A 15,585-nucleotide genomic window follows, 5' to 3' on the forward strand; every position below is an offset into this window, starting at 1 on the left:
TTAAAGTCATTTAGGACAGTTTTTGGTCACTCAGGATTTTTTTGTTTATAAGAGTGGCAATCCTGTTCATGCTTATTCTTGTTTACTCAGGCTGATGTTATTCTAGTATCAATTAAAGCTAACCTACTAGTTATTACACTTTAAATTAAAAAAAAGATCTGTTTGAACTATGAAAAGATTTATAAAATGAAAGCTAAAAAAGGTAGTTATCTCTTTATATTTTACTAACATTTGAAAACTGACAATAAAAAACTATTTTGTTTTTTAATAATATTCAATTTACAACAAGTAAATTTTCAATATCTGTATGTAATATATATCACTAACAATTTAAAAACTGACATTAAAAAAACTATTTTGTTTTTTAATAATATTCAATTTATTCAACTTACAACAAACAAATTTTCAATATCTGTAAAGTCTAAAATTCATTTCTAATGTTTTAGTTAAAACTTATTGTGTTAAATATGTCCAAACATTATACAGTTGTTCAGTATTTTTTTCTATACAAGAATATTATGAAAGATAATTTGTTAAATGCATAACAGATATATAAATAACTCTCCCAAGTTTTGCTGTATAAGTTAAATACTTATTTCACTCCTTTTCGTCAGAACCTCACAGTAGAACAAATTTAAAATTATGAATGGTGTTCAAACAAAAACACAAAAAATTAAAATTAACAAAGTAATTAGCGCAATAAACAGTCAGTGTAAAGCAATAAATAATTAAACTCAAATGCTTCTTAAAAACATGGATAATTTAACTAAATAAAGAAACTTTGTGATCAAATTTCTTTTCTTTGCACAGTTCGGGTTTCTCTAAAAATATGGAGATATCCTCCAACTTCACGAGATCAAAAAAGCTTTTGCAATGATGGACTATTCTAGATATGGATATGTCATATTTCCTAACATAATCTCTATTCTTTGTTAGATGTTCTGCAACTGAAGATCTTTTTGCTGCGTTTGTTGTTGCTGTTGTCTTAATTTCAGGTTCTTTTCAATGAACTTCAACACACAAGCAGGTAGATGTTCTTTTATCCTGGATTTTATTAATTTATATACCATCCTGGTTATGTGATATAATATTATACAGGTTACATATTTTACAGTCAGATAGACGGCGTGGCCATGGAGTCACCGTTTGTCCAACTCTAGCTAATATTTTTATCGTGTATTTAGAATCCAAAATTGCTGACGAACTGTCTTCACATGTTGTTGACATTAGATACGTTGACGATTGTTTAGTTATATCCAAAACAGAAAGCGAGAACAAAGCTGTTTTTCAAAAATTAACCTCCGCACATGATTTTTTTTTTCACTAGAGAAATAGAAAAGAACAACCAACTGCGATTTAATATATATTGAAAATAAAAGATAAAACAAGCTTCTTAACGAATGTCTATAGAAAAACAACTTTCACTCGGCAATACTTACACTATAAATCTTTTTCTAGTAAGAAATGAAAAGTATACCTAATCAAAACACCTTAATATATAGCATACAATATAGCATTACTTTGTTTAGAGGTTGAGAGAATATAAGAAATTTTAATAAAAAATGGATACCCACCAAATATGATTAAGAGGGTTATAAAATCACATCACAATAACCAAAATCAACCTAAGATATACAGACTGGAGAAGTTTCCAGCAATTTAAAATCTAATTTTTATTGGAGAAAAATCACGTGTATTTAAGAGCAAAGTAAAAGATTTAACAAAAATGTTTACAATCAAATGTGTCCAAGAGTTATATTTCTTTCAAAAACATTATGAAAAATGCATTTGAAGGATTCGATACCAGACCCAAAAAAAAAGTTGTTTAGTGTACAAGTTTAACTGCTTTTGAGAAAAGAGCTATATCAGTCAGACTTCGAGGCACTTAAAAACATTTACCTGTTTATGTAATGAAGTTCATTGAAAAAGAACCTAAAATTAAGACAACAGCAACAAAAAACGCAGCAAAAATATCTTCAGTTGCAGATCATATAATAAATAACAGAGGTTGTGCTAAGAAGTATGACATATCCAGTTTAAAAAGAATCTATCATTGCAATAGTGATCTCGTGAAGTTGGAGGTTATCTCCATATTTTAGAGAAACCAGAAGTGTGCAAACAAAAAAAATCGATTACAAAGTGTCTTTATTTAGTTAAATTATCCTTTTTTTCGTAAGTAGTATTTGAGTTTAATTATTAACTACTGTATACTGATTATTTATTGCGCTAATTACTTTATTAGTTTTAACTTTTTGTGTTTTTGTTTATAAATTATTCATAATATTAAATTTGTTTTACTGTTAAGTTCTGACGAAAAGTAGTATTAAACTATCACAGAAAAACTTGGGAGAGTGTTTTTTATATATGTTATGCATTTAAATAAATTAGCTAATAATGTTTGAATATAACTTGTTAATAACTATCTTTAAAAATATTTTAGAGTTTTTTTTTTTTGTATTCGAACAATATATTTAGTAATTTTTTTTTTAGATTTTTATTACAACTCAGAATAACAAGCATTTTTAAAATACTTATGTTAGTTCAGACATTTATTTTTTTGGACTAGTTCTTATCTTTAAATTACAATCTTATTTAAAAATAGTTTTTTTTAATTTGTTCTCATATGTTATATGTTTGCTTGTTATAGTTATGATGTTTTAGGTGATCAACAAGGTTGCCACACTTTCAGGATTTTTCGAAGTTTTCGGATGAATCATTAAAACACAGAATAACTCACATATTTTTAATTTGTGTTTTAAACTCTGGCTGACTCTTTATAGTTCTTTGTTTAAGTCAGGATAGTGTTAAGATTTAAAGTCAGTTTTTCTAAAACTTCAATGAGGTTTAGGTTCATTATTTAAAAATGGTACAATCAACTTTGTTGAAGATTTTTTGTATCTTTAATTGACAGCTTTTATTTTGTTTAACAGAAAAGAATAAAAAATTTTACAACCCTAAACATCACGGAGTGCAAAATTTAAAGTATAGCAATATCAGCATCAGATACTCAAGTCTTTGAACCCGGAGACACGTACGGAGAGCAAAAAGTTATATATTGTTTTTTAACCGTTTCTTTTTTTGCTGTCATCTTTCTTTTTGCTCAACATCTTTTCTAACTAAATATAACAATCCTAAAATACAAAATCAGAGAGTCAGTTTAAGTATGTAGTAATTACTTAATAAATAATCAAAAGAGTTCTGGAGATCTTGAAGTGATTACTGAGACACACAATTTTAATAAATATATATTAAAAACAAGTATGAAAGTATATTTGTGTTAAAATATTAAACTAAAAAGAGTAGTTTATTAAAAATTTAATTTACTTATTAAGTTCAGCTTAAACTTAAACAAGGTTTGCATGCAGAAATGTACTAATAAATTAGTAATTTTTAAGTGCAAAACTAAAATAATAAAATTGTTTACGCAACCGGCCACTAGTGGCGCTCACTAAAATTAGATATCGGGGTACACCGATTTTATTTTTGCAGTTTGGTGACACAGATTTTGATTAGCTTGAAGACCACTGTTCTAATTTACTAAAAGTAAAATGAGGTAATGGTCAATTTAAACATCTTTAAAAGTAGAAGTTAACAGGTCTTTCTTTTAATACGCTGCATTTTTATATCTCAAATATTATTAAAAATAATAAAATCTTAATTTTTTACAAACATTTTCTACGTAGCATAACGACTTAACAAAAATGATTTAAATACTAAACCTGACATAAATATAATAGTTTTACTATCTCTGATGCTTATTTAGGAACTGACTTTTACTTACTTACAATTAACTGTATAAAATTAGCATAAATATTAAAAATATTTTAATTTTACTTTTTTGTTATACCTTTTAGTAATGTGTTATGCACCTCTAAATTTAGAAATTATTTTAAAGAGTATAATTGTTGTTTACGTTTCAAAGTTCTAGGTCTTAGTTTTATAGTAGAGTATTTCTTAAATATGTAAGGTTTTTAAATAACGACTGTATAAAACGTGAACGGGTTAAAATTGTGCACAAATTGCACAACGATACTTCTGCACTAAGACAAATTTTCACGAGGGCACAACATTGCACGAAAAAAATTTTGCATCAAGGGTCAATTTTGCTTGAGTTACTTTTTTCACTAGAGAAAAAGAAAATAAACTCAAAGATAAACTAAAAAAATAAATTACTTACTGAGAATCAGGGGTAACAGTGGTATTAAAAAAGTTCTGACCGGGGGTAAGGGGTAGCAGTAAAAAGAATATATATATAAAAATATTAACTTAAATTAGCAATGAAAAAACAATAAAATTAATAATGAAAAAAAATAAACTCGTGTAAAAATGTCTCCGTGCAAAATTGTCTGCTCATGCAGATGAGTCTTCGTGCAATTTTATCCCCTTGTGCAACTTTGTGCACTCGTACAATTTTGACAGCTACCCGTATAAAACAATTGAAAATTGTAAAGTAGCTTTCAAAAGCATCTAATTGTTCTAGAAATATGTATAGTTAAAGTTTATATCAATTTTATTTTAACAGTAAAGTTTTAACCGAAAAAGAAAACACTGAAGTATCTGTCTATTATTTTAAACAAAAATTATTAAGATGCTTTTTACTAAACAAAAACTTATTGATTGAATCTTATTTGAAAGGCGCTTATGGAATTATAAAAATTATTAAAATCTAGTGTTAAGTGTGCTTTCCTTTTAGTAACTAAAATTAAATATAATATGATAAATATTTTATAAGTTTAAGTAATAAGTGGTATTTAAAAATAAAAGTTTTTTTATTAAAATTGTTACTTGAAAAAAAAATCATACAACTTATTCTACATATATAATTCAGTTGAACTGTTATTTATAGCAATAAAAGAAAATTTTATGTTGTTAGAGGCTTGAGCAAGGCATTGAAATCAAGTGAGTTATTAATAATTCATGTTTGTAAAAAACCTGTCATCAAAATATACATTTAAAAAAAAGTAGTTTTAAAAATTAAACTGTTAACATGACAAACTTAACCAAACAACTGTTTTTATCAATGCATTTGATTTTAATAAAATAATACATTTATAGAGTATAATTTTTTTTCCATACTATAATTCATAGGTATAAAGTTTAAGTACTTTTAGAAATATTTACAAATTATAATAATTGCAAGGTTTATTTTTCAAAAAATTTACAAACAACAGTAATTCTGATTATCAAGTGCATTTTAACCATTGTTAAACAAAATTAAAGAAAAAAAGATTTTTCAAAAAATTAAAAAAAATCAATAGATTTATAAAATGTTTTAGTCAGGGTTGCCATATGCTTTTTGAGTTTTATTTTTTTAGGTTGTTGGATATCTTTCATGTTTTAGTAAGTGCTACTTTTGTTCTAATTTTTTGTAATACATAATTTAATATAAAAAAACTGTATAAAGTAGTATAAAAATATTGTAATACTACTTTAAACGTATTTTAAATGATACAAAAAAAGTATTGTATATGATAGAATCTCTTATCGTATCTAGACTCATTATTTCAATGTAAAAACTGTTCAAAATTCCAGAACTTTACAAACTTTCTAAAATTTCAGGTTTTTTTTGCTTAAGTTTTCAAATTCAGGATTCCAAACTCTATGACAACCCTGCTAAGTTTAAAACTCTAAAAGAACTTAATGGTTTAAACATTAGTTCCTCATGTGTTACAGCATTTTTTATAATTTAAAATGAAATAAACAAAACTAATAATCTAACTTACTACAAACCATAAAATATCTATACATATGAAAAAAAACACTATTTCATAATTTAATTAAATATAAATGTCAGTGCTTTTAACATTTAAATATCATTCAGAACTACTTTTATATAATATTTTAAAATAAACAGGAAGTGTTAAGAAATAATAACTAATTTGTAAATGCATTTGAAAAACTTCGCTTAAAATATCTAGATAAAGATGAGCCAAGTTTAATATGTTTAAACAATGTTTTTGTAAGAACAGTCATGCACACATAGTTTAGTAAGTGTTAATAATAGTTTACAATTTAAAACAACACTGAAAAACTATTTGTCACACAACTACGTTGAAATTACACAATTTATTAGTAACTTTTGACTTTGTTTAATTTTCAAGATACATTAGCTAAACATGAATATTTGAAAAAAAACAACAACTTTAGCTGATTAATTTATACTTTTATTCTTGAAATTATTTGAACTTGTTACAATTTATTAATTACTGAACAAATTAATTATTCAATATTGTATGAAACAAAAGTAAGGTTCAAAGTACTTGTACTGTCATGAAGTAAAAAAATAACAAACATAATCAAATAACTTAAGACACTTTTGTATGATCAACACTTCAACTGATTGAACTTATATTTCATTTTTTTACAAAAATTTATCAAAAAAGTTATGAAATATTTTTCTTTAAACATATTTGGTCAGCAACTTAACTTAATCGCACTGCAAAAAAAAGAAGCTTCATTAATGTAAAAACAAAATTATAATATAAGAAAACATAATTCGAAAGCCTTAACCTATTAAAAACCAAAATTGTAATAAACCCTGAGCAAATGAAAAACAAAATATATTTCACCACAGATAATGGAAAAAACAGCTATTCTGGATTAAATGATTAACATAAATTTGCAGCTTAATATAATGTGTACAAAAAGGCCAAAATGCACCTCAAATTGATTAAATTAGTCAAAATTTAACACAAATAGGTAAAGACTTTTACCTTTATTTGGTATTAAAATAACAGTTGGTGGGCAGTAAATAAATATATTAAAATTTCAAACAGAAAACAAGGCCTTCTTAATTTTTTCTTTAAAACATTCGTTAATAACTGTCCATACCCGATTAACCTTACAAATAATTGATCAACAAAAAGTAACATTTTGGAAATAATTACCATGAACATTATATCAAACATGCAAAGTGTTTACAACGCAAAATCCCATAAACAAAGTTAGTTATGTAAAAAAGTGTTTCAAGAATACAACATAACTTGAGAGGAACTTTTAGTTCAGAAACAATTAAACCAAGCAATAAACTTTTGATAAAAATGATACATTTAACAACAACAACAACAACATTCAAGTTACTTTATGTTTTCTTAAAAACGCTAACAATATTTTGATAAAAACAACCAAAATATATCTTACCGGTTTCAAAATGTTACAATTTTTTTCATATAACTGCAAATTTAAAAAATACACATACATTTAACAAAGCTACCAAGTCATCTAAATGGACCAAACAGTTTTAAAAACAAGTTAAAATAAATCGATTTTTTAACCATCAAAATACATCTAAGCAGTTTCAACGTGAGCAACTGTAGAAATGCCTAAGCAATTTAGAAAAGTGTTTTAAATAAAAAACAAAACACATATTTGTTTCAATTGAAACTCGGAAACAGCTAACAGCAACATTCAAGCAGTTTCAACGTGCGCCACAGTTGAAGGTCTTGCCCTCTGATTCCTGCTTTGCCTGAACTTTAGCGCTTCCAAGTAAGTTTTGAACATCATCACTCCACACGTCATGAAGGCAAATAAAGTGGTGGCAACAGACACGGGGCTGCCCCTGGAGTGGGAAGCGGACACTGATGCTCCTATCAAAAGTACCAGGGACGAGAAAGTGTTGTTGAGAAGGATAGTGGGCTGCCAAGCTATACATGACAATGTTTCGTAAAACCTGTTGAAATAAAAATCATAAACTTACTGATACTTTAATAGACAATTATGTTTACAATAATTTTGTTGTTTTAATTTCTTTATTTAGACTGGAAACATTAAGTTTAAATTTAAATTTCATTTCTGGGTAAATTTTACTTCTAAATAACTTAAAGATATACAGTTTATAAGCAGACCTTTTGAAGAAATAAAAACTAAACGCCCTGAATTATCTACCTTAAAATAAACCTATATACTACAGTGTGACATGTTTATACTTATAAAAATATCAAACACATAAATACCTGAATGCGTACACTACAACGATGATGATGGTTGATATGAAGGTGTATGTTGAAATGAACACAGTGCACCCGTGTCCGTACACGTATCTCGATGCAACGCTTGAAAGTATCATTGTCAATAAGCTCAATCCTATTATCACCAGGCTCAGCGTTCCTGTGAATAAACAGATTTTGTAACTAAAATTACTTACTTTTTTAATTTTTCAAGTTTCATTTTCTAAAATTTTTAAATTTTCTGTAGTTGTTCTTGGATGTTTTTTTGAAATAAAAATTGTAATCAAAATTTTATTTAAAAATCCTGTATGAATAACTCAAAAATATTGTTTTTTTATATATATTATATGTTTTGGTTTTAAGAAAACAAATAGAGAGATCTCAACTGCTGGAGGAGAAGTAATATATTTATGAAAGAATAAATATATTTTTTATATATAATTAGTAATTATAATTTAAATGAAATTAACCCTTAAAATTAAAAACCTAACAAATTTTATTTTTAATAAAAATAAACAATAATCTAACTAAAAATTGATTGCTAAGCAAAAGTAAAATAATTGTTTTAAAGCATCATGTATGTTGGATAAAAACTAAAAAACACTATTAATGAGAAAACTTTTAGCTTAAGGCTGTAGCAGAAGGCAATAATTTAATAAATCAGTATCTAAAGCATGGTTTTCCAAACTTTTTTGCAAATGGCCCCTTTAAAGAAATTGAAAAAGCAATGGCCCCCTTCAACAAGATTACTCATAAACTACGATAAAAAACACCAAAGACCTTTTTTTTTTGCTCTTCATCTACAACTCAAGAATATCTAATGTAAGTTTTAAGTTATGGTCTCATGGTCCCCCCTGCGGCTCCTTTACTGCTCATGGCCCCCCTCTTCCCCCTTTGCTGCTCGTGGCCCCCTAGGAGGCCACTTGGCCCACTTTGGGAAACCCTGATCTAAAGAACACAAGGTACTCAACTTGTTTTGCTTTATTTTTTTTCTCAATATTTTAAATTAATAAAAACAAAGTGTACATTTTTTCAACAGTACTAAATTTTAGCTTAAATTAATTAAAAGCTGAACAAATTATTCAATTTTTTGTATAAGTGTTTAAACTTTGCTTTGTAATTAATTAAAATGCTTTTATTTCATACACATATGCTCTTAAAAATGTTTAAATAATTAATATATTCGAACTTGATGTTAACTGTTTTCAAGTTTTTTTTTACACATATTTTTTTCAAGCCCTTAAAAATAAATTTATAACTTAAGGCCATAGGGGGGGGTCCACTTTGTTTTTTACAACTTGATCTTATTTTGTAGAATTTAATCTGAGCTATCAGACACTTTTAACTGCTTAAAAAAACTCGAAGTAATTTTTGAGATATAAGCGATCAAAGAAAGGGCATTCAATAGGTTCCTTATGGAAGGCGAAAACTAAAAATGCGAAAAAAGACTATTTCACTAAAAATCTATCTCCTCCTTCATTTTTTGAGTAACCTTTCTCAAATTTTTACAGAATGTGTATCATTAAACTTTAAAGAGATCTATTGTAGGAATTTTTTTAATTTTGAGTAAAAAAAAAATTATTGTCAAAAAACTACCCTTTTTTTTAGTTTTTTGTGGATAAAATTTTTATTTTTCAAAATTTCAAAAATTCCAACAATAGATCTTTTTAAAGTATTAAAAGGAACATTTCCTGAAAATTTGAAGTCTCTAGGTCAAAAAATGAAGGAGGAGATAGGTTTTTAGTGAATTTTAAAATTTCCAAGAAAATTGACCCCGAAAAATTTGCGGTCCATACGTTTATATTGGAAAATTTTTACAAAAAGTTAAATATCTCAAAAGTTAAATGATATTTTTGAATTCTATAAAAACTGGCTTATAGTTTGTACTTTAAGCTTTCATATAAAAGCCAAAGTTAATTTTAGTAAAAAAAAATGTTGGACCCCCCCCCCTATGGCCTTAAATTATTTAAGCACATGTTAGCTAAAAAGTGTACATTAATAAATGCATATTTTAGACAACTTTAATAAACTATATTTCTGAGTAGGTGTCATATATACACAAAGGTATCTCAGGGTGACCACTGGTTTTCAAGAAATTTCTAGGTTTTCTGAATTTCTTCCAGGTTTTTGGGTCTATTTTTAGTTTAAAGTTAACTTAGGTGAAATACTGTCTTTATAGTATAACAACATTACAAAGATACAGTAAAGGTTACAGATAAAAAAATATTTATATTGATGATAATTTTTTTTTAGCTATATGAAAGTTTTTTTGTCTAATCCAAATTTTACTACTTGACATTAAAAAGTTGTTTGAAATTCCAGGTTTTTTTCTAAACTTCTGAAACTTCAAGTTTTTCCAGATCACCCTGTACACTTATGAATAAAGACACTTTGCATGGGTTTAAATTTTTGCATGGGCTAATGATTTTTTATATAGATTTGTGTTTTCAATAATTTATACAAACATGTATCTACTTATATTTCAGAGCCATCATTATTAAGCAAATAAAAACCTGTATTAGGCAAAAAATAACTCCATACTAGTTTTACTAATTTTACTTAAAAACTTGATAATGTTGATAAAATAACTATTATTTCCAGCCAAGAGGGCAATTATGAAAAAAGTTTGAAAAACCCTGTCCTTGAGCCACCTTCATAAAATGTAACTAGTATACATTTATACATAATTTTAAACATCTAAACAACTAGATGAGATGTACAGATTTTTTTAAATAGTTTTTACACAAGTTCCAGCACTGAAATTAATTTTATAAAAATTTTTCACACAAAAAACTGGAAAGGCTTTTGGATTACCATATTTGGACTTGATGTAGGCAAGATCAAGGGTCAAGCACAGAACTTGTTTCCTGTTGGGCAGAGGCTGGGTAGTGGGTTGGTAGGGGCTGTTTGCTGACATCATGTGGGTGTCATCTGCAATGTTGTCGTTGCTATGCATCTTACTCATAATTAACGTATTAAGTCTTTAAAAATAATCAGCTTCAGATGCTTGCATTAATAGTGTTGAAATAGCATATATGATGTTGAATTTATTTTCAAGTTAAACAATATAAAGTTCTCAACATAACTTTTGTTTATTTTGGTTTTACTTTGTTTATTTACAATACCTTTCATTAACTTGTTCAAAAACTTTTTATAGCATCATTTTAATAATTGATAATCTCTAGTAGTTTAATATATAAAAGAAAAACTGCATTGTTTGTAATAATGTGTAAAAATAAAATTTTATATGTTATATATTGATATATACTTTATATGTTTAACTAACAAAAACTTTAAGGCCATAGGGAGGCAGTAAACCATGTTTTTTACAAGTTGATCTTATTTTAAAAAGTTTTTTCTAAGCTTGGAGATGCTTTTTATTGTTTTAAAAAATTCAAATTATTTTTTGAGATATGAATAGTCAAAGTCGGGCCGCATAAAAGGTTCCCTATGGAAAAGGAAAACTAAAACAGCAAAAAAAGACTATTTTATTTAAAATCTATCTCCTCCTACATTTTTCAAGCAATCTTCGTCAAACTTTCAGTCTAATATTTATACAATAAAAAAAAATTACTTTGGAATTTAAAAAAAATTGTAAAAATTTATTTTTTTGAAAAAAAAAAAACATTTTATTTTTAATTTTTGTGATAAAATTTTTATTTTTTTACACTATTAAAATTCTTAAGTAACGTTTTTTTCTTTTATTTTAAGGAACATTTCTTGAAAATTTGAAGAAGATTGCTTGAAAAATGAAGGAGATAGGTTTTTAGTGAATTTTTAAATTTCCAAGAAAATTGACCCCAAAAAATTTGAGGTCCATACCTTTGTATTGGAAACTTTTTGCCAAAATAAAATATCTCAAAAGTTAAATGATATTTTTGAATTGTATAAAAAGAGGCTTGTAGTTTGTATTTATAGCTTTCATATAAAAGCCAAAGTTAATTATTGTAAAAATAAATGTTAAACCCCCTTATGGCCTATTGATAGATTTTGTATTATATTAAAGTTTTATAAATGTATTTTAAGCTTAAGTGTTTAAGTACGTTAAATGTGCACTGGTAGCATTATTCAATCAAATTGTTAACTGCATTATTGTAAACAAAGTTTAGCTAGATATTTTCTTTGTTGAACAAATACAAAATAAAAGATTATTTAAACTGTTGTGAAAATATAAAACCTTAATTAGTATTTAGAAATTTTTGTTGAAGTTTAAGAGTCCAGGTGGAGAACAAAAAATGGTTTATGTGTATTATATTTTTTGAAATTGATATCACACATTTTAAAATACAAATCTAAGTAGAAACGTATTCATGTTTTACTTATTATATTAACAGTTTGAATAATCAGTTTACAGCATATGTAATCTATACACTATATAAAAACTATGCTTTATAAATTCATATTAGGTAAGTCCTTGTAAACAAAAATAATATGTAAAGCTAATTAAAGTTATATAATATATTCAATAAAAGGTTCCCTTAATGATGTAATCAAAAAACGAAGTCTAAAAAATATATCTTATTCCAGGGTTGCTAATCTTTGAGAAAAACTGTCCTAAATGATCTTAAACTGTATGAAGTCATCCTCAGTTTTTAAATTATGAAAATCAAGTTTTTCAACATAATTGATTATAGAAAACTTAATATGAAACTAAATCAGCTAATTCTCATTCAAAATCTAGAAAATATCTGTTATGAGATTATTAAAAATAAACTAAAACTATCTTGAGTTGGTCTGAGTTAAAAATGTATATAAATACTGTGTACCCTGAGCTGTCATGAATAGGCCTGAGATTTTCAAAAAACTCAAAATTTCTTAATGCCTAAGTATCTAGAGTGTGTGGCAACACTTTTATTCTTACTTACATGTATACTGTTTAACCACAATTTTGATAATATATGAAAATGGAGTTAAACAAACAACTAAATTATTGATTATTCCGTTAAAATAAAACTTCAGAATCGATTATGATGTATGTAAAACTGTATTTTGTTATTTGTATAAACCATTTTCATTGAAAAAAAAAGTTGTGTTTTGTTAAAGGCTAATAAGTAATTAAAAAATTTTAAGGTACTAGTAGTTTTAGCCAACATAAGTACATAAATATCACAAAATTCTTTTTAAAATTTTATTTTATTATGCATTAAAAACATAACTTTATGATTTTTATAAACTTATAATGTTCTAAAATCAAGTCAAACTAAAAGGCCACAAGTTGTAAACCATTTAGTTTTTCATTAATGTTTACAGTATCTAAGCTACCAGTTACTTTTTATTATTCTTGAAAATTTCACAAAACCAATTACATCAAAGCTATTAAAACTAGAGAATTTAATAAGTTGTTTAAAGAAGGCATTACTTAAAAAGAATATTAGAATATTTCACAAAAAATATATCTGTAAAATTTATTGTGTTTATCCTTATAACTTTTTTATTTGTTCCTAAAATTACAAAAAAAACTTATATACTAGAATCATAGATACTTTTTTATTTTTTTCAAAAACATACTGTCTTCAAACTATTACAAAAAAAATAATAATATATACTACTGAATATGTAATGAATAATGCTTTCAAAATAAAAATTTTAGTAATGATTTTAACATTAGGAAGACTAAGATAAAGATATTTGTTCTTTATGTTTTTATTGAAAAATTTTTACAAACATTGTTTTTATCAAAAAATAAAAGCATAGGGTATATCTAATTTTTTTTACAAAAATTAACATTGGCATTTAAACAAGAACTTTAATGACAAAACTTAGTTTAGTTTTTATTCAAAATAAAACTTTAATTGTTTTTTGAGACATAATAATTTTTCAAAGTGATTCTGATACAAACCTATTAACTAAAATTTGTTAGTAGTCAATTTTCTTGGAAACTTAATATTCCACTACAAACCTAAAATTATTCAAAAAGTGTTTTTTGCAATATTTATAAAAAAATGCTTTAAATTTTTTTGACAGTATTTTATCAGTTTTATGACTAAAAATTTTTTTTTTTTTTTATTAAAGGGGCTATTATGAAAATGGGTTTGGCCAACCCTTATCTAAAATGTATTGCAGCTTTTTTATGTATATATATATTCATGCATAAATTTAAAAATACAAATGTTGAACAATCAAATATACTTTGCCTGAAATGTAAGTACTTAGTATAATCAGTAATTCATGAAAATCATACTTTTATATCAACTTATACTATAGTAAAATCACAAAATAATGATTTATCATCAATAAAAACTAAATACATCTTCAAAAAAATTGCTACACCTTCACTAGTTTCAGAGTTGTAACTGTTTGACAAAAATAAATCTAGTTTGGGTTATATCAAGCAAGCTAGCTAGTTAACGAAAAAAATAAGAATGAGCAAAGATTACAATTCAAGTTTATAACTTCAGAAGTATTGAAAAAGGTTTTTTAATAATTTTTTTTAATAAAATAAATCTAAATGTTTTGGTCCATCTTAAGTACTGATCAAAATTTAAGGTCAAGAATGTATTGAAATGTATTAAATAAAAAAACAATATAAAACTGTAAAGCTAGATTACGTTAAAAATACATTTAATGTTTTTTTTTTCTATATGATAGAATTTTTAAGCTAATTGAAATTTCATTACTATACATGTAAAAAACTGTTTTAAAATCCAGGTTTTTCTTGTTTTTTTTTTTTGTTATTTTTGTTTAAAATTCCAGGTATTTTAAGGTTTTTTTCACATTGTTTTGAAACTTTAGATTTTTCCAAGTTTTTATAACTTAAGTGTCAAATGCCAGGTTTTATAGCAACCATCTTTTTTTTACCTAAATTATGAAATTCAAGGATTTCTAAAATTCCAAGTATTTTGGAAAACCTTTGTTTTTTTAAACAAATTGTGTAAAATATCATTTTATGAATTTGTTTTTTTAATTAATCATGAATTATATTAATAAAGGAAAGATTTTTTTTTTACATTTTATTATTTTTTGTTGTATAGATACTAAAATTGATTTTCTAAAATGTGTTATTTCTATAGTTGTTCAAAAACTATCTAAAACAAGCTTTAAACAAAATTTAACTTTTTTTTGTCTAATAGTTATATATGTAGTTTTTAATAAGAAACTAGTTTATAAAACAGTCTTTTTTGGTTGAAAGAAAAAATATTTTAAAACTAAACACTTTTTTTTAAATAGTTAATTTTTTGAATCTATTATTGGTAGAAAACTTATATCCCTCAAGCAGATATAATGGATGTAGGAATAAAATAAACTACACACTAATATCCCTGAATACAAAAAGTAATTAGATTTGTATTAAACAGTTTGTAATATCTTGTTTTGAAAAAATTGCGAAAGAATAGACTACAGTTTCAACTTCAAAGTATTATAAATTCCATTCCAGTAAACTTTAGAGACCTTAGAGTTGTTAAATTTATCTCTTCTGTTGGCTGTTATGTTAAATATGTTAAATTCCTCATTTGGGATGTTTGAAATGTTGATTTTTAATTTGATGCTTCAATAACCATTTTTGAAGCTCAAAAACCAAAAACAAAAGTGAATACTAAAAGCAGAACTTAAATGAAATTAAAGAAACTTAAAGAACTTAATGAACTATAATGAAACTAAAGTCTTAAAAGATTTTTCTAAATAAACGTACATCACAAGG

At 25.2% G+C, this 15,585-nt stretch overlaps 1 protein-coding gene across 1 annotated transcript; it reads right to left on the reverse strand.

Annotated features, from left to right (window-relative positions):
* Positions 1-6,271: 6,271 nt before the first annotated feature.
* Positions 6,272-10,924, reverse strand: LOC145829732 (CKLF-like MARVEL transmembrane domain-containing protein 4). Its single transcript, XM_082937600.1, has 3 exons — positions 10,761-10,924; positions 7,953-8,106; positions 6,272-7,669 (listed from the first exon to the last, which is right to left on the reverse strand). The coding sequence occupies exons 1-3, from the start codon at positions 10,909-10,911 to the stop codon at positions 7,408-7,410; spliced, it is 567 nt and encodes a 188-aa protein (XP_082793726.1). The 5' UTR covers positions 10,912-10,924; the 3' UTR covers positions 6,272-7,407.
* Between the last annotated feature and the right edge of the window lie 4,661 nt (positions 10,925-15,585).

This window comes from Thalia democratica, chromosome 2 (assembly GCF_965202585.1).
Source record: "Thalia democratica chromosome 2, ktThaDemo2.hap1.1, whole genome shotgun sequence".
Lineage (NCBI taxonomy): Eukaryota > Metazoa > Chordata > Thaliacea > Salpida > Salpidae > Thalia > Thalia democratica.

Excerpts from the sequence above, each read along its gene's own strand:
- LOC145829732 (XM_082937600.1), bottom strand. The coding sequence starts at position 10,911 with ATGAGTAAGATGCATAGCAACGACAACATTGCAGATGACACCCACATG. Across the intron at positions 8,107-10,760 it reads CTACATCAAGTCCAAATATG|GAACGCTGAGCCTGGTGATA; the intron begins GTAATCCAAAAG and ends GTTTATTCACAG. Across the intron at positions 7,670-7,952 it reads GTTGTAGTGTACGCATTCAG|GTTTTACGAAACATTGTCAT; the intron begins GTATTTATGTGT and ends TTATTTCAACAG.